The 24,804-nt window shown below is 40.8% G+C and overlaps 1 protein-coding gene across 5 annotated transcripts in view; it reads left to right on the top strand.

Moving 5' to 3' along the window:
• The window catches only part of AKAP11 (A-kinase anchoring protein 11), an 89,913-nt gene that overhangs the window by 46,950 nt on the left and 18,159 nt on the right, over positions 1-24,804 (top strand). For 2 of the 5 annotated variants that reach the window (XM_077811930.1, XM_077811951.1), the window contains 2 exons: positions 6,416-6,576; positions 12,429-13,831. The exons of 2 other annotated variants lie outside the window; for them this stretch is intronic. In XM_077811930.1, coding sequence (XP_077668056.1) covers positions 6,416-6,576; positions 12,429-12,575 — 308 coding nt within the window. In that variant the 3' untranslated portion in view covers positions 12,576-13,831. Of the gene's footprint in view, positions 1-6,415; positions 6,577-12,428; positions 13,832-24,804 lie in introns of those variants that run through there. One more of the 5 variants, XR_013345503.1, reaches the window with a different exon arrangement.

The raw sequence follows: 24,804 nt of genomic DNA, 5'->3' as shown, positions 1-24,804 counted from the left end.
CATTGGAAGTGTAAATTCATGTGTCTGTCATCATTCTGTGGAAGATATTTAATACAGGTGATTTTAACATTTCTACAAGGACTGTGTTGAGTGCACATTGACCCAAATTCTCTGCTGTGCTGTTTCCTTTTACTGAAGCACAGAACAGGGTCTGTCGGGAACTTGTTATAGCTCATTAATTCTGAGGGTAAATTTGCACCAGCTCCAGTGTAGGTGTGAGCTGCCAAAGGATTTTACACTAGCAGAGCCAGAATACACTGTGCTCTGGGCATGCTCCTTCCCTGTCCCTGAGAAGGGCTACTAGGATGATCAGAGGAATGGAAAAGTACTTTGAGAGGAGACTCAAGGAACTTGGCTTGTTTAGCCTAACCAAATGAAGGCTGCGGGGAGATATGACTGCTCTATAAATACATTAGAGGGATAAATACCAGGGAGGGAGAGGAGTTATTTAAGTTAAGTGCCAATGTTGACACAAGAACAAACAGATATAAACTGCCATCAATAAGTTTAGGCTTGAAATTAGGGGGAGTGAAGTTCGAAAACAGCATTCCAAGGGGAGCAATGGGACCAAAAAACCCAAGTTTCAAAACTGTGCTTGGTAAGTTTATGGAGGGATGAGCCTGCCTACAGTGACATGTGGCCCATCTGTGACTGCTAGTAGCAAATATCCGCAACAACCAGAGACAGGACGCTAGATGGGGAGGGCTCTGGGTTACTACATGGAATTCTTTCCTAGGTGTCTGGCTGGTTGGTCTCGCCGACATGCCCAGAGTCCAGCTGATCACCATGTTTGGGATTGGGAAAGAATTTTCCCCATGGTCAGATTGGCAGAGACCCTGTGGGATTTTGCCTTCCTCTGCAGCCTGGGGTACGGGTCTCTTGCCGATTTAAGCTAGAGTATATGGTGGCTTCTCTGTAACAGGAAGTCTTTAAATCATTTTGAGAACTTCAGTAACTCAACTATGGGTCTATTACAGCAGTCGGTGGGTAAGATCCTGTGATGTACAGGAGATTAGACGAGATGATGATGTCCGTCTCTTCTGGCCCTAAATTCTATAGGTCTGTGAGCCCGTGGCCAGATGAAGGGGGTCTTGTGTTAGAGCTGGTTATGACACCTCTGTGCCAGCTGAGTCTCCCATATATTGAGAAGATGTTTTAGATGGGACCACAAGGAGTTTGCTGGCTGACAAGGCCACTGAAGTGTGACAGAATAAACCTCTAGTTAACTCTCTTTCAACTAGGGAGTGAATTTTGCTGCACAATTTTAGTGACTTGATGTGGAGAAACATACTTTCTGATGTGGAATACAACCACAGTCTTTTGAAAAAATAAATTACTAGCTGTTAAGGAAAAGTAAAGAAAGTTTGGCTTGCCATTAAGCATCTGAAAGAATCTGAGGGAGATGACTGACTAAATTAATCCTGCTTCTCCTGTCTTTATCTACACAATTATCTTTTTAATAGCTAATACCCTTTGTGTAATGTCATCAAATTGTATTCTGCTCTGAAGGTATACTGCAGTGCCTTCAATATTAAATTGTTAGCTTTCCTTGTGTTTCCTATTTGATTGAAAGAGCCTTAAATTGTAGCAGAGTAGCAGCCGTGTTAGTCTGTATCCGCAAAAAGAAAAGGAGGACTTGTGGCACCTTAGAGACTAACCAATTTATTAGAGCATAAGCTTTCGTGAGCTACAGCTCACTTCATCGGATGCATTCAGTGGAAAATACAGTGGGGAGATTTATATACACAGAGAATATGAAACAATGGGTGTTACCATACACACTATAACGAGAGTGATGAGGTACGGTGAGCTATTACCAGCAGGAGGGCGGAGGGGGGTGGGGGGGAACCTTTTATAGTGATAATCAAGGTGGGCCATTTCCGGCAGTTGACAAGAACATCTGAGGAACAGTAGGGGGGGAATAAACATGGGGAAATAGTTTTACTTTGTGTAATGACCCATCCACTCCCAGTCTTTATTCAAGCCTAAGTTAATTGTATCCAGTTTTCAAATTAATTCCAATTCAGCAGTCTCTCGTTGGAGTCTGTTTTTGAAGTTTTTTTTGTTGAAGAATTGCCACTTTTAGGTCTGCAGTCGAGTGACCAAAGAGATTGAAGTGTTCTCCGACTGGTTTTTGAATGTACTCTTAGCCCAGCAGAAGAATCTGTCCTATCTCAGGGCCTCTCCTTCTGCTCCTCCACCTCCATGAACATGATACAGTTCTGTGGTGACCTAGAATCCTATTTTCGACGTCTCTGACTCAGGGAATATTTCCAACACACCTCTGAACAACATACTAACCCACAGAGACCTTCCTACCAAGACTACAAAAAGAAGGATTCTGGGTGGACTGCTCCTGAAGATCGAAACAACAGACTGGACTTCTACATAGAGTGCTTCCGCCGACGTGCATGGGCTTAAATTGTGGAAAAGCAGCATCACTTGCCCCATAACCTCAGCTGTGCAGAACACAATGCCATCCACAGCCTCAAACATCTCTGACATCATAATCAAAAAGGCTGACAAAGGAGGTGCTGTCATCATCATGAATAGGTCGGAATATGAACAAGAGGCTGCTAGGCAGCTCTCCAACACCACTTTCTACAAGCCATTACCCTCTGATCCCACTGAGGGTTACCAAAAGAAACTACAGCATTTGCTCAAGAAACTGCCTGAAAAAGCACAAGAACAAATCCGCACAGACACACCCCTGGAACCCCGACCTGGGGTATTCTATCTGCTACCCAAGATCCATAAACCTGGAAATCCTGGACGCCCCATCATCTCAGGCATTGGCACCCTGACAGCAGGATGGGCTGGCTATGTAGACTCCCTCCTCAGGCCCTACACTACCAGCACTCCCAGCTGTCTTCCAGACACCACTGACTTCCTGAGGAAACTACAATCCATCGGTGATCTTCCTGAAAACACCATCCTGGCCACTATGGATGTAGAAGCCTCTACACCAACATTCCACACAAAAATGGACTACAAGCAGTCAGGAACAGTGTCCCCGATAATGTCCCAGCAAACCTGGTGGATGAACTTTGTGACTTTGTCCTCACCCATAACTATTTCACATTTGGGGACAATGTATACCTTCAAATCAGCGGCACTGCTGTGGGTACCCGCATGGCCCCACAGTATGCCAACATTTTTATGGCTGACTTAGAACAACGCTTCCTCAGCTCTCGTCTCCTAATGCCCCTACTCTACTTGTGCTACATTGATGACATCATCATCATCTGGACCCATGGAAAAGAAGCCCTTGAGGAATTCCACCATGATTTCAACAATTTCCATCCCACCATCCATCTCAGCCTGAACCGGTCCATGCAAGAGATCCACTTCCCGGACACTACGGTGCTAATAAGCCGATGGTCACATAAACCACCCTATACCGGAAACCTACTGACCGCTATGCCTACCTACATGCCTCTAGCTTTCATCCAGACCACACCACAGGATCCATTGTCTACAGCCAAGCTCTGCTATACAACCGCATTTACTCCAACCCCTCAGATAGAGACAGACACCTACAAGATCTCTATCAAGCATTCTTACAACTACAGTATCCACCTGCTGAAGTGAAGAAACTGATTGACAGAGCCAGAAGAGTACCCAGAAGTTACCTACTGCAGAACAGGCCCAACAAAGAAAATAACAGAACGCCACTAGCCATCACCGTTAGCCCCCAACTAAAACCTCTCCAATGCATCATCAAGGATTTACAACCTATCCTGAAGGACGACCCATCACTCTCACAGATCTTGGGAGACAGGCCAGACCTTGCTTACAGACAGCTCCCAAACCTGAAGCAAATACTCACCAGCAACCGCACACCACACAACAGAACCACTAACCCAGGAACCTATCCTTGCAACAAAAATATATATATATATATATAATAAATATATTATATATTTATATTTATATAATATATAAATCTCCCCACTGTATTTTCCACTGCATGCATCCGATGAAGTGAGCTGTAGCTCACGAAAGCTTATGCTCAAATAAATTGGTTAGGACTTGTGGCACCTTAGAGACTCCTTTTCTTTTTAAATTGTAGCATCCATCAAGTGGATTATAAGTAAAACAGTTCTTGATCTTTAACTTTTTACACAATTTCAAAATGTTTTCTAGAGTTTAATATATTACTCTTTTATTATGGAATTTTGTGGTCCATTTTTCTAGTGCAGCTATTTCAGTTTTACCAAGTTATCCACTCATCATTCAATTTAGAGAATTGTTGTTTCTTATCATTTTATTGCTTGCGTTATGGTATCACCACAATCAGGATTGCAACCCTTTGTGCGTGCTGAGCAAACACACCTGCCCTGAAGAACATTAGAGTATGTCATAGTGTGTATCATGTCAGTCACTAGTTCTGTCTTCTCTAAACTAAGAGATGGGTGAGGTAATATCTTTTATTGGACCAACTTCTGTTTGATGAAAGAGATGAGCTTTCAAGCTTATGCAGAGCTGCTCTTCTGGTCAGAACTCTGTGTTCGCTCGAAAGGTTGTCTCTCTCACCAACAGAAGTTCAGTTAAAAAATATCACCTCACCCACAGGCACCGACTTTCCAATGTGCCGGGGGTGCTCGACCCCAGGCCTCACCCCCACTCCTGCCCTTCCCCCAAAGCCCCATCTCTTTCCACCCCGACTCCACCCCCACCCACTTCTTCCCACCCCATCCCACCTCTTCCTCTCTCATGCCCCGCCTTCCCCCCCCCCCGAGCCTCCTGCAGGCCGCAAAACAGCTGATTGCGGCGGGCGGGAGGCACGGGGAGGGATGAGGAGGCGCTGATCGGCGGGGCTCGCCGGTGGGCAGGAGGCACTGAGGGGTGGGGGAGGTTCCAATAGGGGGGCTGCCGGTGGGTGCTCAACAACACCATTTTTCCCCATGGGTGCTCCAGCCCCAGAGCACCCACAGAGTTGGCGCCTATGACCTCATCCACTATGTCTCTTTAATATCCTGGGACCAGCACAGCCACAACAACACTGCGAACGTTCTCTAAGCTAATTTTATTTGAGGTACCTTTCCAGCTACAGGATTGAGAATTCAATTTCTTCAGTGAATAATTAGCATATGAAACCGAAAAGCATGTAATCACTGGGCAAGTCCCATATGTAGACATGTTACCACATCGCTTTCAATCCACTTGAGTATCAGGGATTTTCTGAAATTAGCATTTTCCTCCTATGGCATGTCAAGCATCCAGGCATATAGCCAAATCATCTTCCCATTGCTTGCCAAATATGTACCTACTATTAACTGTTGGTTCCCCCATTGCCAGTTACACTCCTTTCTTTTTTTTTTTTTCCCCTCCCAGAGGGCAGGCAGTCCTCCTCTTCATTACAGGATCTCTCTTCCTCCTTGCTGAGCTTTACCACATTGGTGTGAATTTCAATTAAATTGTGTGCTACAATAGAATTATATAAATTATAGGTTTTCACGGAATAGAAGCTGATGTAAGCTATGTAATACAGGCATTTAATACAAATAGTCATGTATCTGGGAACAAAGAATGTAAGCCATACTTAGAGGAAGGGGGACTGTATTTTGGAAAGCCGTGACTCCAAAAAGGACTCAGTGATCATCACAGATAGCCAAGTAAATATGAGCTGCCTTTGTGATGCTGTGGCAGAAAGGGCTAACATGTTTAGTTTTATTAATAGCAGAACATCAAGCAGGAGCAGGGAGGTGGCTGTTGCCTCTCTGTCTAGCATTGTTGAGACGACGACTAGAATAGTGCGTCTAGTTCTGGTACCCATACTTTAAAAAGGATGTTGAAAAATTGGAGATGACTCAGAAAAGAGTAGTAAGTATGGTTTGAGTTCTGGAAAAATGTGTCTCACAGTGAAATGTTAAAGGAGCTCAGTCAACTTAGTGTTTTCTATAGAAGGTTAAGAGGCAGTTTGATCAGAGTGTAATTTGTACAGAGAGAAGTTATACTAAAGTGCTATTTAATCTGGCAGTTGAGGGTTTAACAACAGCCAGTGGTTGGAAGTTGAAGTTAGCAAATTTCAGACTGGAAGCAAAATGAAGATTTTTAACAATGAGGATAATTAATCATTTAAACATATTAATAGGGGATGTAGTAAATTTTCCATCCTTTGGACTCTTTAAATCACGATTAGATTTCTTTCTGCCTTCAGGTATGTTTTAGTTCAGCCACAAGTTGTGGAGCTAGTAGTGCTTTCCCTTCCCAACCCATATAGGAGAATAGGACGCTTTCAAGCCAGTGTGTTTTCTAATCTCTGCTACTTGATCAAAATATGTTTGTTAAAATGAGAGTTAAAAATGATGTATTTAATATATGCATTTTCATTAAATATCTAGTTCAACTGTCTCTAGAGTCTGCGGTTGACTTGCAGATTTGATCATTTGTGTTTTATTTTTAATATTAGGTGTGGGACAGGTAGGAAGGGCATTGCTAATAGTGAATGTTGACATGGAACCACATATGGTGGACCCCCAGTTGAGAATGACCCTGCAGTGGCTGGCAGCTTCCGAAACAGAGGTCTCCGAGCTTCGTTTTCATGACACTGTTACGAAGGAATTCATTCTTGTGAGTACTGTGGTGTTGCCATGTGATTGCAAAGTGTGATTAGATTTTTTTATGATATTTATTATCTGTTTCTACTGCACTTGCCAAGGAAGTATGAGGTATTCAGAAAAATTACTTAATTATTTTAAGCCTTAGAGAGAATGAGAGCCTGTTTGTCTCTGAACATAGCATATACAGAATTGTATCAGGTGCTCAGTTAACCATATATTTTAATGAGTTACTTCATTTAAATTTAATGAAAAGCAGGTAAAATATAAAAGCTTCCCTTTAACTGAATAGACTGTATTTTCTAGCATTATTTTTGCAGTATTTGTTTCAATTACCAAAAAATTGACCCTTGCCATTGCCAATACCTTGTCCACACAAGTGAACTTAAATTGCAGTTATTTGGTTTATAGCTTAGTTTAATATTTTGATTGTACAAATCTTATTACAGTTGTGAATGTACATTTATTAGCAACAGAGGAAAAAGTTTAACATCTAATTAAACTTGATTTTAAGTGTATTTTCATTCCAGAGACTATTACAAAACAAATAGTTAGTTTGAAGAAAAAGACTTTACAATAAATTATCCACATTTTCCTATTTAAACAGTTTTTTGAGTGTGTGTTTGTACACCATGCATTTATTATGTAACAAAGAAGAATGAAGGAAGGCTTAAAGAAGTCCAACTGATTTCAGGGTTTTGCATGTGCCTTTGGGGAGAGCCAAAGTATTGTAATGGAGACTGACCTGGGGATCCCTCCACTTCTGATGGGCTTTGAAAACGTGGTCCTCTTGTGGTCCTGTCCTCAAAGATTATGCAGTGACAATCACTCCTATTCATGATTAAATACTGTATTAAATATAAAAAATGTTAAATTACAGTCTTTTGAGTCACCTTTGAGAAGACAGCTACCTTTGGGAAATAGTGGCTTTTAGCAGGTTTGGGAAATGTAATCACAAAATCAGTATGCTATAACAAGTGAATCATTTAATGAAAGGATGGACTTCTTTTGTTTCCAAGTAGTGAGATTGATAAGAATGGTGTCCTGTCAGGTGTTCTACTTTTCATGCTGTTGACATGTAAAGAGAGAGATTACCCCTTAACGTAGTGTCATGCATCTTAGAATGAAGATCTTGGCAGGATAATTTGTGATAAGTGTATTTATATCTCAGAAAGCGTGACTACTGTATTTTGGATCATTTCGATTGTTTGATGTATTGACGTTTCAGCTTATTTGGTGCTTTGTGAAGTTCAAGCAGCTAAAGCAGTTGTTTTGTATTGTCCAATGAAAAACCAGATTTATTTCTAAACTCTTCGTGTGAAAAAACTCATGTACTGATTCAAAGAAGTCCAGAAGATTGCAGAATAAATAATGGGAATATTGAAAAATGTGTGTTCAGTATTCCATTTCTTGAAGATAGATAAAAATAATTTAAAAGACAACATAAAACTCATATTTCTAATGAAAATCAGAATATTAGGAGTAACAGTGAATTTTATGTCTACTTTTTATGTCTAATTTTATGTGAACTTGGAAAGGGATCTTATCAAGAGGATTTATCTTCTGCATTCTGTTTGCCTCCATTAGCTGTGGAGACATTCTACAAATTTCATTTCATTTTCCCGTGGTATTTGTCAGTTTTGTAAGTGCTTTGGGGATAGTTTTCCACTGCTCAATTGTCATATGCATGATTCAAAGCCCGTTCAAGTTCTGTGATATTCTTTGCATTGACTAGAATGGGTTTTGGATCAGACCCTATATTCCTGCTTAGGAATCTGTTTTGTTTCATCTATCATTCTTTCCCCTCCTTTCATACTTGTTTTATTATTACTTGTTATTTCAAGCATTTATATAGCACCAACGGCATGGTGATGGGACCCATATAAGTGCCTGTATTTATAGTAATACTACTTGTACTCAGTGAACACAAGAGTCAGGAAAAGATCAGCTGAATGAGAGAAGCCTCTGCATACTTAGCACATCTCTCTTCTAGCCTCATCCCTTTACCTACTCTGATTTCTTTAGGTGTCAGACTTGGGGTACTAACACTTGAATTCTCACAGGAAGGGATCTAGAGTTAGGGTTAGATGCATTTTTCAGCTAACATTTATTCTGTCTTTAGATACCTCTTGTATTTAGAGGAACCCTCTGGAAAAGAGGTGAATATACACCCCTAAAGATTCAGGAGAGAGGCAAGACAGTACATATGGCTTATCCATATGACACTGCCACTTCTCAGCTTTAAGATTGACACATCCAGATGCAACATACAACTTGCAGGTGTTACACTCCCACTTACACAGTCTCAGTAGAGCACACCATACTCTCCTGGGACCACACCTTGCTTCCTAATTGTGATCATTAATTAATCTCTTTAGCAGAGCTCCAAACCCTTAAAGGGATAGGGCAATAGATTTAAGGGACAGGGCCCAGGTAAACACAATCCTAGCATGCTATTATGAGTGCTACATTGGGAGGTAGTGGTCACGCTATCCAGAAAGCATCAGAATATGAATCTTCTAATGTTTTGGAGCAAGGTTATCAGTGTCATTTCTGGATAACTCAGAAAACTGTCACCAGAGGATTGAAGATTTGGAGGATGAAAGATTTTTCTAAAGTGATTCTTAAAATTTCATTTGTTCTTATTCATTTGGGCTTCATTCCTGTTATAGTTCCAGTGTGGACAGTTTATCCAGAGCCCCACTTAAGAATCATGGTGTTATTCATAATTTCCGGGTTTCCTTTAAAAAAACAAACAAACAAACAAAAAAACAAACAAACAAACAAAAAAAAAACCAAAAAACCAACCAAAAAAAAAACCTTGATTCCTATGCACAGTTTCTTCATCTGTAAAATGGGAAAAACATTCCCAACAATCAGATATATCAACCAGTAAACACCAGGCACATTGGTCCTAATTCTTGGACCTAGAGTAACTCCTTTGATTTCAGTTCTTTCAGTGAATTCAAAACAGCAAACTTCCAAACTCTGTGCATTTCACTTCTTTATTTTTTATTTATTCTATTTGCTTCATTTGTGCATATGAACAAGGCCCCATTGTGCTAAGCTCTATACAGTAGTAATAGAGTAGTAGCATGCAGTGTAGTAGACCGTTCCTGCCCTGAAGATGATGTAAATAAGATTTAAAAGTAAACAGGACAGTGTTTTAACCCCTCAAGGTCTTTTTATAAAGAATATGTAATTGTTTAAATCAGTATTTCGGGAGATGGGGGGGTGGGTTGGGGTTGGGGGTTGGGCATACAAGCTGATTTTCAAAAATGGGTACCTAAAATTTTATGCCTCTAAATCCTTATTTAGATACTTAAGTTACCTAATATTCTGAAGCACACAGCACTGCCCCAACTGGCCATAACTTGAATCCCAATATATAAATAGAAGTACCTCTAAAATAGCTGCCAGGTGAGATACCACTACTTTGAAATTGACAGTCCTTGACACCAAGAGAACAGAACAACTCCTACTAAAAGATCTCATAAAATCTGAATATATGACCTATATCCTTCCCCTTTTGGGCTTACTGTCGTGGGGCCTGTCCAAGTGAATTTAATACACATTGGATCAGGCCCTTAGCTAGTTTAAAAAACGGAAAAAAAAAATCAGTTCTTAAACAGTCAGCTAGTTTTTTAACCAAATGATAACTCACTTAACTCTCATCTCTGTATCATGCACACTTAATAAAGCTACCATATCCCTTTTTTGTAAGCCCAACAAAGAATCCATTATTCTTAACGCTTGCCACCATTCATCAAATGCAGTAACAGGAAGCTCAAGAGAGTTCTGGAAAGTGCACGATTTAAAAAAAAACAGTGAGCAATATAAGTAGTTTTTAGAAAGATGACGGTCATTTATAGAGGGAAAAATAATTACAACTGCTGACTCAAAGGAACAAAACTGGACCTAACTATTATAGGCGTCCTGGCCTCCATCCAGCCATTTAAAAATTCCCCATTTCTACTTGAGTAAACTGAAATATATAGCTGTTCTGATGACAGTAGGAAACAGACCAGTCTGATGAAGAAAGTGTGGGCTTGACCTTTGAACCCTGAATTGAAACAATAAGATTTAGAAGAGCCAGATGCTGTCTTTGCATCTTTGTTTTATTATATTTTTCATATACTTTCCCAGTATATGAATTACAAAAACTGATAAAAGTGTTTTACAATATATTTACTTAGCCACTAGAAAATAATCCTGTTTAAGAACATCTGCCAAATTTATGTTTGGATTATGACAAATGAGCACCTCACTTCTGGAATCTTCATGAAATAGTTATGCTATAGAATATAAACTTGGTTTGGTCACTCTGCATTATTTTAAATCTGATACCCAGATATTTTCTAGATAGTTTAGTCAGTTTTTGCATGTATACGTGCATCAGAGTTGTGTCCTTGTGGTAGGATTGTATAGGATATAATAAAAAACCTATACAATTAAATAATTATACAGATTTAAATAGTAATTTCTGTAGAATTCTGTTGGCTTCATTCCTATTGAATTCTGTAGGAATTTTACATGAGGAATTTCACTCAGGTTAGTGCATTGAAGACTAGAGCATTTCCTGCTAGCACAAGTAGTTGATTTTTGTATTTGTTTTTGTTTTGGGGGTTGAAATGGAAAAAAAAATCAGTTTGGTTTGAACCAGAACTGAATTTTTTCAGTTTTCTTACAAAAATTAAGAGCTGAAATATTTTTTGGTTTGGGTCAAATGAACCGTTTTGTTTGATCATTGAATTTTTGTTTTGTTTTCCGTATCTGGCTGTTTTTATGTGGTTTTCAGCCTTTTGTTTGTTTGTTTTGGGGTTGTTTTTTTAACTGAGCTAAATGAAATGCTGTTTCAAAGTGAAAAGTCAAAAAATTTGTTGTGACTTTTTTGAATTTTTTTTTCTTTTTTTTTGGTTGGCCATAATTTGACATCATTTGCTAATAGTTTCTGTGTCTCAAAAAATTAAATTTAGTATTTGCCAGTTTTTTAATATTTGCCCAGGTCTACTCTCCTCATTTAGACAAGAGTGGTAGATGTGTTATAAATCTATTTCTTTTGCATTTTACTTCCTCTTGATGTGGAATATTTGTTAGAGAGGGCATTCAACCTGGACTAACAGCCTTCAGTTACTGAAGACAAGCATGGATGAGCTAAATGTAAAGAAAAACAATGGGCGCAGTGGTGGAAGAAATTTTAGCCAGAATAAAAGGTTGTAAAACTCAAGGCTGGCAAAACGTGTTCATTTGTCACTGTCTCCCAGTGCTTAGTATATATCTAATATATGAGGATTCCTGGTTCAGACCTCTGAGGAAAAAGTAGTTTCCAACTACACTGACTCTGCTTGTAAGTGGAAGTTTAACTTATTCTTGTTTTTTTGTTTTGTTTTCTTTGGAGACAGTGAAATTTCCTAACTGGAGACTGTGTTTCCGTTGAGGGTAGAGTGTATATATACCAACCAAACCACACTATATGTTGTGAAAGGAAAATCCACATCCTTACATTAATCCTTACTTTTGTCTTTTACAGTATTGCATGTGTTCTGTTGGGGGGGTGTGGCAAATGCATTAATCTGATGTTCAGAATTTCCTGTTTTCTGCAACCCCCATGAACCACAGACCACATGGCTGTGGGACCATATCACTTGAAAATGTAACTTCCTTGAGAAGAAATTTTTATGGAAACTAACTTAAAAAAATGTTTGGTCCTTGAGGAAGTTTTGTTTTTATAGCTGTGGAATAATGTTTAACTCTTCACAGCTGGTTTTCTAATGAGACCTGATGTTTCAAGGAGAATTTTCTTAATTGTTAATCATTCGAGCTATTTATTTCACTAGCTTAAATATTTTATTATTGTTTCTCTAGCTTACAAAAAGACTGAGAGAGAGGGACTGGAAAGTGGGAGATCTCTTGCAAGCAGTGCTGAAATACTGTGAAATGATGGAGAAGACTTCTGATGGGGACAGACTTCTGAATAAACCTTTATTTGGCTGGCTTCTGGAAAATGTCTGAAAAATCCAGAGACCCAATATTCTTCCTTTCATTTCTTCCTTTAGAAAGAGACATGAAGGACAAAGATGTATAGTGTTAAAATTTAACTGATGAATGGTCTATTAACTGTCAGCATTTTAAGAGACTTTGGGGTGAAAGTAAATATAGCTGTTCTGTAAGTATTTTGTGACACTGTACACGGTATGATTATCCAGTGCATATCTTCATAATTGATATTAGAGTATTGTGTCCATCCACGCATATTTGTATATACTGCTGTGTTCAGACTATAGAATGTGTATGAAGAAAGATCTTGTCCATGGACAATAGTTGACAGATGATAAAACAGGATATATAGGGATTCCGACTGAATTGGTATAGTTGTTTGTAATTGGAGGCATACTATATTAATAGCATTATTAAGTTTGAATTGCTAAAGAAACATGTTTCAGTTTTACTTGCCACCATTTTTATTGCAAATTCTTTGTTTTGAAGCATTTTCATATATGTTGATATGACATATCAATGTGTTAGAAATAGTAAATACTTGTTGGAGATTTTCCTCTTGGAATTTTGCCATCTTTTCAGAAAAATAGTTCCTTATCCCTGATCCTTCACATATAAATGATTTTTGTGGCACAAACTGATCTTCTGAGTAAGGAACACTTTTTAAAATAGTAAATTTTCTTAAAATATAAAACAAGAAAAGTTTGCAAATTGGTTGTCATTTTTCTTAAATACCTTTTGCTAAAATTCTTATTTTAAAGGAAGCCGTTCAATCAAGTCTTTTAACAAATGGAATTGTGAGGTTGGTTACTAATGCTGTCTCCTTGTCCTGTGGTGGAAGGGTTTGTCTTTGTCTGTACATGCCTTTTGGTTTGTAAGTGCTAGTAGTTCATCATCTTCTTTTGTTTTACAGACCCTTTAGGGGATAAAGTGCTCCCTGATAAATATCAGGATGCTATCTCAAAAGTGATGTCACTGCAAGAGAATCATAGGGCCTTATCTGTTTTGAACTTAAACAGCCAGCTGACTTCAAAGGACTGTCGCTGTTTAAATCACCAAATTTAGAACCAGATCCTGAGAGGTTGAGAACTTACAATGGAAATTGCGTATGCTCAGCAACGCTCACAATTTCATCTTTGGTTACAGATAAAGGGTCCATGCATAGAGCTGGTGAACCCTGGTGAACCCACCAGCACTTTCCTTGCAGTGCCATTGTGCTTTGAAAAAGTATGCGAGTGCTCATCTTTTAGCCATTACAGTAATCTGGCTTTAAAAAGACCACCCACCCACCCTCCCCCTCCACCCCCCAACATTAGAATATGGTTAAGATACGGGTCTTTCTTCACACCAAACTGAAAGATTACTTAACTTTTAATGGGAGACCTCTTCTGTGTGTGTGAGGTACTCTGTGTGTGTGTGTGTGTGTGTATGTATGTATGTGTATAATATATATATATAAAATTACTGTATATAACCTAGACCACTGACACCAGTTTAAATTTCCAGTTTCTGATGTCTGCTTGGGTACTGTTACCAGAGTTTAATTTCATGTCACTGTATCATCTCATTAATTGAAAAAACAATTGGTGCCTCATGGCAAAATTTAAAAAAAAAATCTATTTAGAGATAATTTTGTTTCATATGGGCAATTTGGTCTAGTTGATTTAAGCATAGCACAAGGAGACAGTTCTAATCCTAGCATTGCTTCTGATTTGCTGTGTGCCCTTGCCCAAATTACTTAACTTTTTGTTTTATCTCCCCCAATGTGTATAATGCAACTAATGACAATTTTTTTACAGGGCTTTGAAAATATGAATTAAGGTTTGTTGTTTTGTCATCCTCCCCGAGACCTACCCCACTCCCTCCCCCAAAAATATATTTTTCAGGGGCTTATGTTTTCCTGGTATGTGTGCATGTGCATAGTTGGTTGATCGTCTTTTTTGTTTTCTTGAGAACATTGGATCTTTCTGCTTAGTCCTCATTTGAAACCAAGCTCTGTTTGTGACCTCTCCTGTTTGGCAGAGCAATCAATAGAATTATCACAAATAGAAAATTGACTTTAAGTGATAAGCAACAAGAGCCAAATGAATCTTAAAAACAATTCCACTGTGCTAAATTCTTCTCTGATTTACAGTCTTTGCAATCCCTTTAGTGATATTTCAAGGATTGAAGGACAGCACAGAATATTGGTCCAGGGTTTCCAAGTCCCCATTAGTATCCTAAATTAAAACAGGGATGAGAAATCCAAAAAATAATGTAAATACTCCAATGTCTGGAAAAAAAACAAACAAAAAAACAATTTTCCAAAAATTTCCATGCAACATCAACAGATTAACAAACTTGTAGAATATGATTTTCTAAAAAGTTGGTTAACAGATTATCACTTTTTTATGAGGTTGGTTTTCTACAAAAGGTAGACAGATGAGCAGGTTCTTGACATTTATTAAGGTTTAAACAATAGTTAAGCAGGAAATAGTTCATTTACGTTAAAATGTTAGTATAACTTCTTAAAAGTGATTCTTGCTTGGAGACTTTGGCCCCAAATATATATCCACGGTTTAACTGCATTGACTTAAGTGGTACATCAGGAATGAATTTGACCCATTAGCTTTTTCTCTAAGTAACATATAGCATAGATTTCAAATATGTGTGTAGGTTTTTGATGGAAAATACTTTAAAGTAGATAATATTTTTACAGATCTTGTTTAAACTTATGTTAAGGCATTGTCATATGGCTTCAGGACTCTTTTCAATTACCAGTTGGATATTAAAAATAGGAGACAAGTTTACTGATGATTTAACTTTCATACAATTGTGTCATTAAATAAACAAAACTATAACATTTCGTGGGAATCCTTATCCTGAACAAATCTGATTGACATAATCTGTCCTGTTAATAAGAAAATTGTCTTCTATTCTAAAGTGAATCAAAGGTTATTCAATAAACTAGTTTATTTAAACCATTCCCTTCAGAGTACAAGTGTAATGAAATGAAAATTCACTGTGAACGAGACAGTGGGCCACATGATGATCTCTCAGACCAGAGCAAATCTCGGAGTCTTCAGGATTTAGACTAGATTAATAGAGCAGAATTTATCCCATTATATGTATTGTGTGTATGTATTGGCATGCTAAAATTAGGGAAACTTCTTTTGGCTATTCTTTAATTTTAGATTGATAGAAATATATGAAATAGTTACACTGTTCCAGAATACCATTTAGTAACCAAATTATAAATTATATCTTTGGTATTTTGAAAATTGGTAATGTTTTGATATATTTTGTAAGATTCTGTAGTTAAAGCACGTTAAGAAGGGTCCCTCTGTAAAATAGCAGTGAAAATGACAATGTTAAAACAAATATATTTTCTCTTCAAATTTGTAAAACAAGATGCAAACAAAAGCCTTAATATTAGGATTTTTTAAAAGCATTTCTAACAAGCCCATATGGTAAAATGCCATCAGCAAGATCTAGTATTTCTCTTTCAAAATGAGAACACGAAATAACCCAAGCCTAGGCACTTATTTAAAAGTCATATAAATAGTACATATATCCTTGGTGCTCTTTGAGATAAAAAAATCACCATTCCAGAACTTAGGTCTCTCAAAGATGTATCAGATTTTGAATGTTACATTTTTCTAATGTAACTATATATATATGGGACCTCTTCTGTAAAGAGATGCTCAGACTTGGGAAGGCAGTAAGTAGTAAACATTGTCACCAGCAGAAGAGGAGCTAGTATTTGCATCACTATTTACAAAGCATTATTTGAAGGAATAAAATATTGATTTCAGAAATTTGTGTTGTTTTTGGTTTAGTTTAGCAATTTCAGCTTTTCAGCAAGAGCCACTACTGTCAAGCTTATACTGTACTTGAGCTTTGAAGAGGCAAGTACAGTGTCTGACCACTGTAGTCACTTTATTTTGTACCATCTTTGTACATTCCTGTTGTATAGCTGGAGTTGTAGTTCTAGAGGGTCATTGTTCTTTGTCATGTCTGAATAGTATTTAACTGTAACTGCTGCTTATTTGGTTACTTGTGCATTCTTATGATGATTCACAGCCCAGTTTAGTGACTCAATTGTATACCAGAAGCAGTTTGAATAACTTTAAATGTTTATGTAACTATACTAAATGATTACAATATGAAGGTCTTGTACTGTAAAAAAAAAAAAAGTGACATCTTTTGCCATTTTAGTAATTTGATGATGTATTCAGTTACCAGATTATGAACTTCAGGTTGCACTAAATTTGTCCTTGTTTTTAGCAGTGGCTTCAAATAAAACAAACACATCTTGTGTGTTGTAATGCTTTCGAGAGGACTGTCATTTATTATAAACTCTTAGAATTTTCTTTTCTTTTCAGCTCTCACAAACTAAGTAGGATTGGTCTTGGTTATGTGAAAGAACTCAAAGGATGGGACAGTAAATAGTGCTAGTGCGAGAGTAGATGTGCTTCTAACTAAGCACTAAATCAGTGTCCCAGCAGGATGTTAAAAAACATTGTCGTGCTCTCCTTGGCATGAGAGGTGAAAACCAGGGTTCTGACCACTTATAGTAAAGCTCTCATGGTCCTTTTTATGAAAGTTAGCGAAGTTAATCCTGGTTTTCTGCCAAATTCCAAGTTGAGAATTGCATCCTGCCCACCTAAGTCTCCCCTACACTTGTCAGTTCAATACAGTGTTCTTCACTTCTTGTTCTAAACAGTAGTATAGTGTTGTGTGCTTAGCAGCTCCCTAAAGTGTTGACAGTTCAGTGCTGGGTGAAGTGATGCCTGTATAGATTGTGCAGTGTTTGAGGAATCCTTCAGGATGAAAGACCGCTATGGAGTCTTCAGGATAAATGCAATGAGATATTGTGGTAATGAAAATATATGCATATGTATATTGATTAAAAATACTTAACTGAACTGGTGTTATATGAACTAATTCTGGTTTGCTTAACTTGTCAGATAAGGAATTGCTTTATTGTAAACTACATCAAAGTGACTGGACTGTGCTAAGTCCAAAGACTCTCAATGTGGAGAATGAGTCAAATACTCAAGGAAGAAGTAAATTACATTGACATTTTTGTTGCTATACTAACACATTGAAAACAGTTGTTTTGAGGAGCAAGAAGTTGGGAAGGCTGATTTCACAATTTTAAAAAATATATAATTTTAGCAAAAAAAAACCAACCCCAAATGGTCTTTATGGATATTGAGTAGGATATTTTTGTATGTACTTGATTGTTTCATTTGGTAACATTCTTTGCTTCATTAAGAAATCCATTAGCAGGGAGACTTTTATGCTTTTCATTGTCTCATGTTCAACTGAATGGAAATCTCTACTGAATGGCTTGAAAATATATTGTATACACTCTTGCTACATTATATGGTAAAAAATAAACAGGACAAAAAGGAAGTTTGGTGGGGATGAGTAGGGAAGATTACATCAAGTCAGTCTGGCAAGGTCTGTTTAATCCAGATATACTAAAACTTCTGTGTTGTCCTCAGTTACTCCATACCATTCCCCTAGCACATACCCTGCTCCTGCTCCTTACACCTCCCTTGTTTCCTTGCTGGCTTCTCCTCAGTCCATAGCTTGAGCTCCCAATGTGACTGACTTCCATCCTGAGGATCAGATTGAGAGGTGGCCAGGGAAGCGTAATGCTAGGACTGCAGGCTGAGATTGAAGGACGACGCTCTGATTGCTACCTTGGGTAGCTATCAAATGCCTGGTAGCCTGTCTCCTTCCCCACCCCTCATCAAGGCAAGTTGCAAAGTCTGTGATCCTCAGAAACGAGGGAACTATCTGTGACAAGTGTGAGACCAGTGTGAGTGGTAACAAGAGCCTTCTTAGTGATTGGTCCATGATTCTGGAGCTCCTTTCCACAAGAGTTAAGGAGGACCATGAATCAGGGCCTTCAGGAGAAAATATCAGATAGTCTCTTCAGCATTGTTTTCAAGAAAAATAATAATAAAGAGTCTTGTTCCTGTTTGTGGAAAAGGTGGCAGAGATGGGATTATCTGTTTAATCCATGTTTTGGATGTATATAGTTGTATAACTACCGAGATGGGTATGCTTCTTCTGTCTTTCTTATCCCTGTGGTATCTTCTCTCACATCAACTCCTCTATCCACCACCACACTTCCCAGGCTCACCTTCAAAAAACCCTTTGGCCAGAACACCTCAGTTGTCCACAAGGGTACCTCCTTGTTCACACCTACTTCATTTATGTCATCTGATCAGCACTGCTGTCTTCACACTGTGTTTTTTTCCTGACTGCAGCCTGTTGTCCTGATGTGACTCCTACGCTACTGATTCTTGGCCAGTGGGAGTGGTTAAAAACCGACAACTGGGGAGACTGTTCAGTTGGGAGGGTAAGCCATGGAAGGAGGTCACCTCCCAGAAACCATCAGGCAGCAAAGCAGAAGAACCAACCTCAATTACAGCTTTTTCCCCCCACCTTAAAAAAATAAATAAATCTGGTTGTTTAGGTTTGGAATCTGTTTCATTACTGTCAAAACTCTGAACTTTTATGCTGACCAGTAAGCATGGCTAAGTGGAGACAGAAATGGAATGTAAATTTAACATACTGTGTTGTTTGCACAGACAAAGCATATTTTGTGTGCTGTATGGAAGCTGCTACCCTGTATAGACACAAGACCAGACTCACCCTACTATTAGCAGGCACAATTCCAGCAAAATCAGTAGAGTTGCTTACATTGTCTGTTTGGACCATAATATTTAATAACAAACTGGATATGATTTTCTATTTACTTGTGCTTGAAAAAGGGTATGTTTTCACGATTATCACCTCTTCACCTTGTGCTGTCAGCAGACATTACAGCCAGATTGGTTAACCACACAAAATCAGTCATGCTTTTCCTTCTCCTCCAAGAATGTTAGTGTAATATGAACAGAAATACAGTGAAGGGCTAACTGACCATCTTGTCACCATGGAAACCCTAGATACACAGGAGATAAATCATGTTTCCTTTGAAGAGTGGAATATAAAAGAAATGACCAAGCAAGAAACTCCATGGAAAATAAACTGAGGAAGAAGCTAATTGTAACATAATTGCCTGGGGAAATCACTTCTGGAGACATAGTAACGTTTGTTAACTGCTACCTTAAACTGAACTCTTTTACATTTATTCTATTATGTAACATACCCATTAATTATTAAAACTAGTTACTTTGAATTAACATGTAATAAATTCATTTCAGTTTTAAAGGAAGCGCCTCCATAGCAACACAAGGGTGCACATTTCAGACCCTATTGATTTAGGAGCTAACTGAATCAACATCTCAATTTAAAGTTGAAATCCGGAGAGCAGAAAAAGTTTGGTTGCTCTGCCATTGGGGTGGGGTGGTTGGAGTAGTGAAAGGGTTAAGACGGAACATCTTGACTGGCCTAATAAATGTTGGCATCTTCAGTAAAACCTCTCTTCCTGTAATGGCCTGAGAAAGTAAAGAGGTGGGTGTTGGAAATTCCCGACAGAGTCTGGAGGGGCCTCCTTAATGTGATCAAAGAGCTTTTGAGAAGCTGTTTGTAAGGCTTCTTATAGAGCTAGCTTTCGAAGAGAACTAATCGTTTTTGGTTAAAGATACTTTTTCCTTCTTACACTGTCTTTGAGTGCGCTGTTTAGTGAGCATGCTTAACTTGTAGTTCTGGTTTGCTTAGAGTTAGACTTGTTTTATATTTTCCCTCAGTGTAGTAGCTTTCTATAATTAGAGTAAAGGGAGCATTCCTATGCTAGTCACCCACAGAACATGCTGCCCTAATGTCGATGAATTGGCAGATAACCCTCAGCCCTCTGTACTCCTGTTAACAAAATAAGGGCTGGTTGGTAGCATCATTCTTTTTTCATTTTCTGTTTTAAAACCTGAACACCAGATTCCCTAATTAAGATGAGGTTTCAATCATCCTACCAAAAATGTATGTATTATCTACTCAATTTAGAGAGCAAGGGCTTTACTCCTTATATTACCTGAAAAGAAAAGGAGGACTTGTGGCACCTTAGAGACTAACCAATTTATTTGAGCATGAGCTTTCATGAGCTACGTGCATCCGATGAAGTGAGCTGTAGCTCACAAAAGCTTATGCTCAAATAAATTGGTTCGTCTCTAAGGTGCCACGAGTCCTCCTTTTCTTTTTGCGAATACAGACTAACACGGCTGCTACTCTGAAACCTAAATTACCCTAGTGATCCAGGCATCTCAGTTCATTTAAAGGTAGATTAATTTCCTCACAAGTGTCCTGTGTTTGCAACTCCCAACTGTGAACACACAGTCATGTAATAAATCCAGTATCTGTAGCAGGGTGACTAATCTCCTGGCAATCAAGGGGATGGGTGCTGTGTGTCTCAAGCCGTTCTAAAGCTAGCTGCCATCATGATGTGCCAGAAAGAACAACTGAAAAGCCTGAGGTTTCTTCATGGCTACCTTACGCGCCAACACTGCACTTTATGGCTGAGCGTCTCTGTCATTATTGGAAGGGAAGAGAGAAACGTAAATCCAACCTCATTTTTAATTATATTGTAATGGGTTTCCTTTAGCGAGGTTGCAGGCAGGCCTTTGGTTTGAGAGAGGCTGGAGGATGTGTGTGTGCGGGGGCGAAGAGGTGCATACACGTTCATATGTTCCATACTACAAAAACGAATCCGGATTCCTAGGTAGAAGGAGAGAGAAGCCAGGGACTGATGGAGGTTGGAGAGCTGCTTAATTTTCATTGTGTCTGAACAACATGAGCATTGCCAACTCTTGCAAGTCCCACAATGAGATGTTCTTCTTTAACCCCCACCTTTTGTAACCTCGCTTTTTTTTTTTTTTAAATGAAATTTCTCGCCGTCATGGTTGTGGAGAACAGCTTGAAAATGTAAACCCAGTGCGCATAAAAACCAAAAGCGCAAAGGAAGAACACGAAACGTACTATTTTTAAAAATCTCATGGCTTTAAAGCCAGTCATGACTTTTTTTTTTCTTTTGTGTGTCCTGACTCATAATTTTTGAACGCATAGGTTTGGCAGTAATAATCCAGCATATCTCTTCCTCCTGGATTTTGTACAGTCACCTTCATTGTTGTAGCACCCATGACGTTAGTACCAACAGCGGCTGCATTGTTAAAAGTCTGGAGATTTTTCACAGAAGTCTTGAGAAATTTCCTAAAAGCCCAAGGTCCCATATTGACCCTTTCCCAGCATGCACCATTCTCCCAAAGACATCTGTGTTATATTCAAAGCCTGGCAGGTACTATATAACCTGTAATCTTGTTTATATCTAAAACACAGGGCTGGTCTCTATATGTATCCCACATGTGAGTACTCATGTGTACCATACACTTGAGACCAGAAAATATTGCATATTGGTCCACACCTATGCCCTGAATCTCCTCCTGCTCCACACTGAAGGTATAAGGGAAGTGTGGACTGACCACCTCCATTTCCTCCTTTCCACTGCATGCTCTGAGTCAAAATGCATAGTGGCTGGAGCTATCCTTGCATTGTCTTCATCTTGTAACTATAATTGTATATGGTTTGTTAATGTTTTATAGTATTCTATAGAGTTATCATAGGTTAGTTCTTCTTCGAGTGCTTGTTCACGTCCATTCCACATTAGGTGTGCAAGCACCACGTGCACGAGCGTCGGAAACTTTTTCCCTTAGCGACTCCTGGTGGGGCCCCCCAAGTGGCACCACTGGGCCGTGCATATATACCCCTGCCGGCCCGACCCCCTGCAGTTCCTTCTTACCATCCGTGGTGGCGTTGGAACAACCTCTTTCTCTCTCTCCCGTAGAAGAGCAGTCCCTTAGCCTTCAGAGTAGCTGTTATCAGTTAGTTAACATACCTTTATTGTGGACACTTAAGTGATTAGGTGCTTGGAGGCTTCCAGCACCCGCCTCGGGCTGCGGGACATGCCTCAGGCCCACGGCTTCCAGGCTTGCGCCATGTGCCTCAAACCTATGCCAGTTAGTGACCCCCATGACTCATGTCTACATTGCCTGAGGGACGGACATCAAACTGAATGGTGTAGGATTTGCAAGGCATTTAAGCCAAGAACAAGGAAAGAAAAAGACTTTCATTTAAAGCAGCTATTGATGGAGGCCGCATTGCAGCCACCGGGCCCGGAGTGCCCAACGCCGGCTCAGGCTTCCTTGGTGCGTAGTGCCCCGGAGCCGTCGACAGACCCAGCACCGGCTAAGCACTGTAAACTCTCATCCCCAGAGCATCAGACTAGGCCCCGGCACCGCTCGTCCTCCCTGGTGCAGCCCGCCGGCGCAGCCGAAAGGAAGGCGCGGTCGTTCCCCACACAGGAGGCCGGCGCCTCCCAAGGCCCCAAGTGCCGATAAGAGCGGGAAGGCCATGGTACTGGCGCTGACCCCGGCGGTCCTGGCAGCACAAGCCTCACTGAGCCCAGACCTAAGTGAGCACAGTGCGGACGATGGGCTTGGGGGCATAACGGATCAGCCCTCCACGCCTGGCACCTTTGAGGCTGCAAAGGACCTCATCGAGCTGTTGGTGGCGAGCCCCGTCCCGTATGAGGAGAACCCTCTGGCACCCATGCCTCAGGTGCCATCGAGGGGTAAGCCAGCAGTGGTGTGCCGCTCGAGGACACCATCCCGGCACTGCTCCCAGAGTTGGTCCCGGCCAAGCTCCGACTCCGTGGACTCACAGTTGCCAGCCTCCAGAAGGAAGTTGCGGCACTGGGAGTGGGTCGGCTCGAGGAAGCACCGGAAAGGGCACACCGCTCTCCAGCACCACCCAGAGACTAGCACTGGGAGGAGTCAAGATAGCCCTCACCAGAGGACTCCTGCTGATGGTCACGGTCCAGGGAACACCAGCACCGGTCCCAGTCCAGGTCCTGGTCCCAGGGAAACCAGTACCAACGGTCTCAGTCCCTGCACCGATGCCAGACGGTGCTGGAAGCTACAGTATCCAGGCCTCCAGCATCCCCCCAGGATAAACCAGAGAGACCAGCACCAAGTCCGGTGCTATCCCATGGACTCCCACCCCGGCCCAAGCCGGAGGCCCCTCCCACGGGAGAAGGGGAGCAGGAGGACCAACCAGAGGGGGTCGAGCAGCAGCTAACCTCCTCGTCATCCCCGGATGATGTGGTGGCGGGTACAGAGATGTCCGGCCCTCCACCGATAGACCATAGAGCCCACCAGGAGTTGCTGCATAGGGTCACCCAGAACTTGGGGTTGCAGGCCGAGGAGACGGTTGAGCAGGAGGACCCCATGGTGGACATTTTGAGCCCCGAAGGTCCATCCAGAATAGCGCTCCCGCTCATTAAGACCTTTAGTCAGGCTTTTGAAGGTGCACTCGAGGACAGCATATCAGACCAGTCACTGGATCCGTCCCTTTGTTTCCTGAACCACCTGTCCCATTTCTCCTGTGTGTGGTCCACCATTATGTCAGACCATTGGGTCTTACGCATGGTGCGGAACAGGTACTTGCTCAGTTCGCCCCCCTCCTACTCCCTTTCCCCGTCCCTCTTCAGGGACCCCTCTCACGAGCATCTCCTAGAGAAGGAAGTCTGCTCGCTGCTAGAGGCGGGGGCGGTAGAGACAGTGCCACACAGCCTGAGGGGGAAGAGGTTCTACTCCCAGTATTTCCTCATCCCCAAGGCCAAAGGGGGCCTTTGCCCCATCCTAAACCTGCGCGGGCTCAACAAGTTCCTGGTCAAGGCCCGGTTCCGCATGGTCTCTCTGGGCACCAACATCCCTTCCCTGGATCCGGGGGACTGGTATGCTGCCCTCGACATGAAGGACGTGTACTTTCATATCGCCATCCACCCAGCACATTGGCGGTTCCTACGCTTCACCGAGGGCGAAGAACATCAGTTTGCGGTTCTCCCATTCAGTGTAGCTGCAGCCCCACGGGTGTTCACAAAGTGCATGGCGGTGGTGGCAGCCTTCTTACAGAGGCAGAGAATCCGGGTGTACCCGTACCTCGACAAGTGGCTCTTGGTGGGCCGATCCAAGGCGGAAGTGCGGGGCCACGTGGAGGTGGCCCTGAGATTGTTCTGCGAGCTTGGGCTCCTGGTCAACGTCCCCAAGTCCACGCTCGTACCCACGCAGAAAGTGGAATTCATAGGGGTGGTCCTGGACGCAGTGCAGACCAGGGCAAGCCTTCCAGTATCCTGATTCTGGGCTATCCAGCAAATGGTGGCCTCCCTGTGCCAGTTTTCAAAGACAACGGCCAGGTGCTGCCTGCGGCTGCTGGGCCACATGGCAGCATGCACGCATGTGGTCAGGCATGCCAG

This window comes from Eretmochelys imbricata, chromosome 1 (genome assembly GCF_965152235.1).
Source record: "Eretmochelys imbricata isolate rEreImb1 chromosome 1, rEreImb1.hap1, whole genome shotgun sequence".
Taxonomy (NCBI): Eukaryota; Metazoa; Chordata; order Testudines; family Cheloniidae; genus Eretmochelys; species Eretmochelys imbricata.
This window is presented reverse-complemented; position numbering and strand designations above follow the sequence as displayed.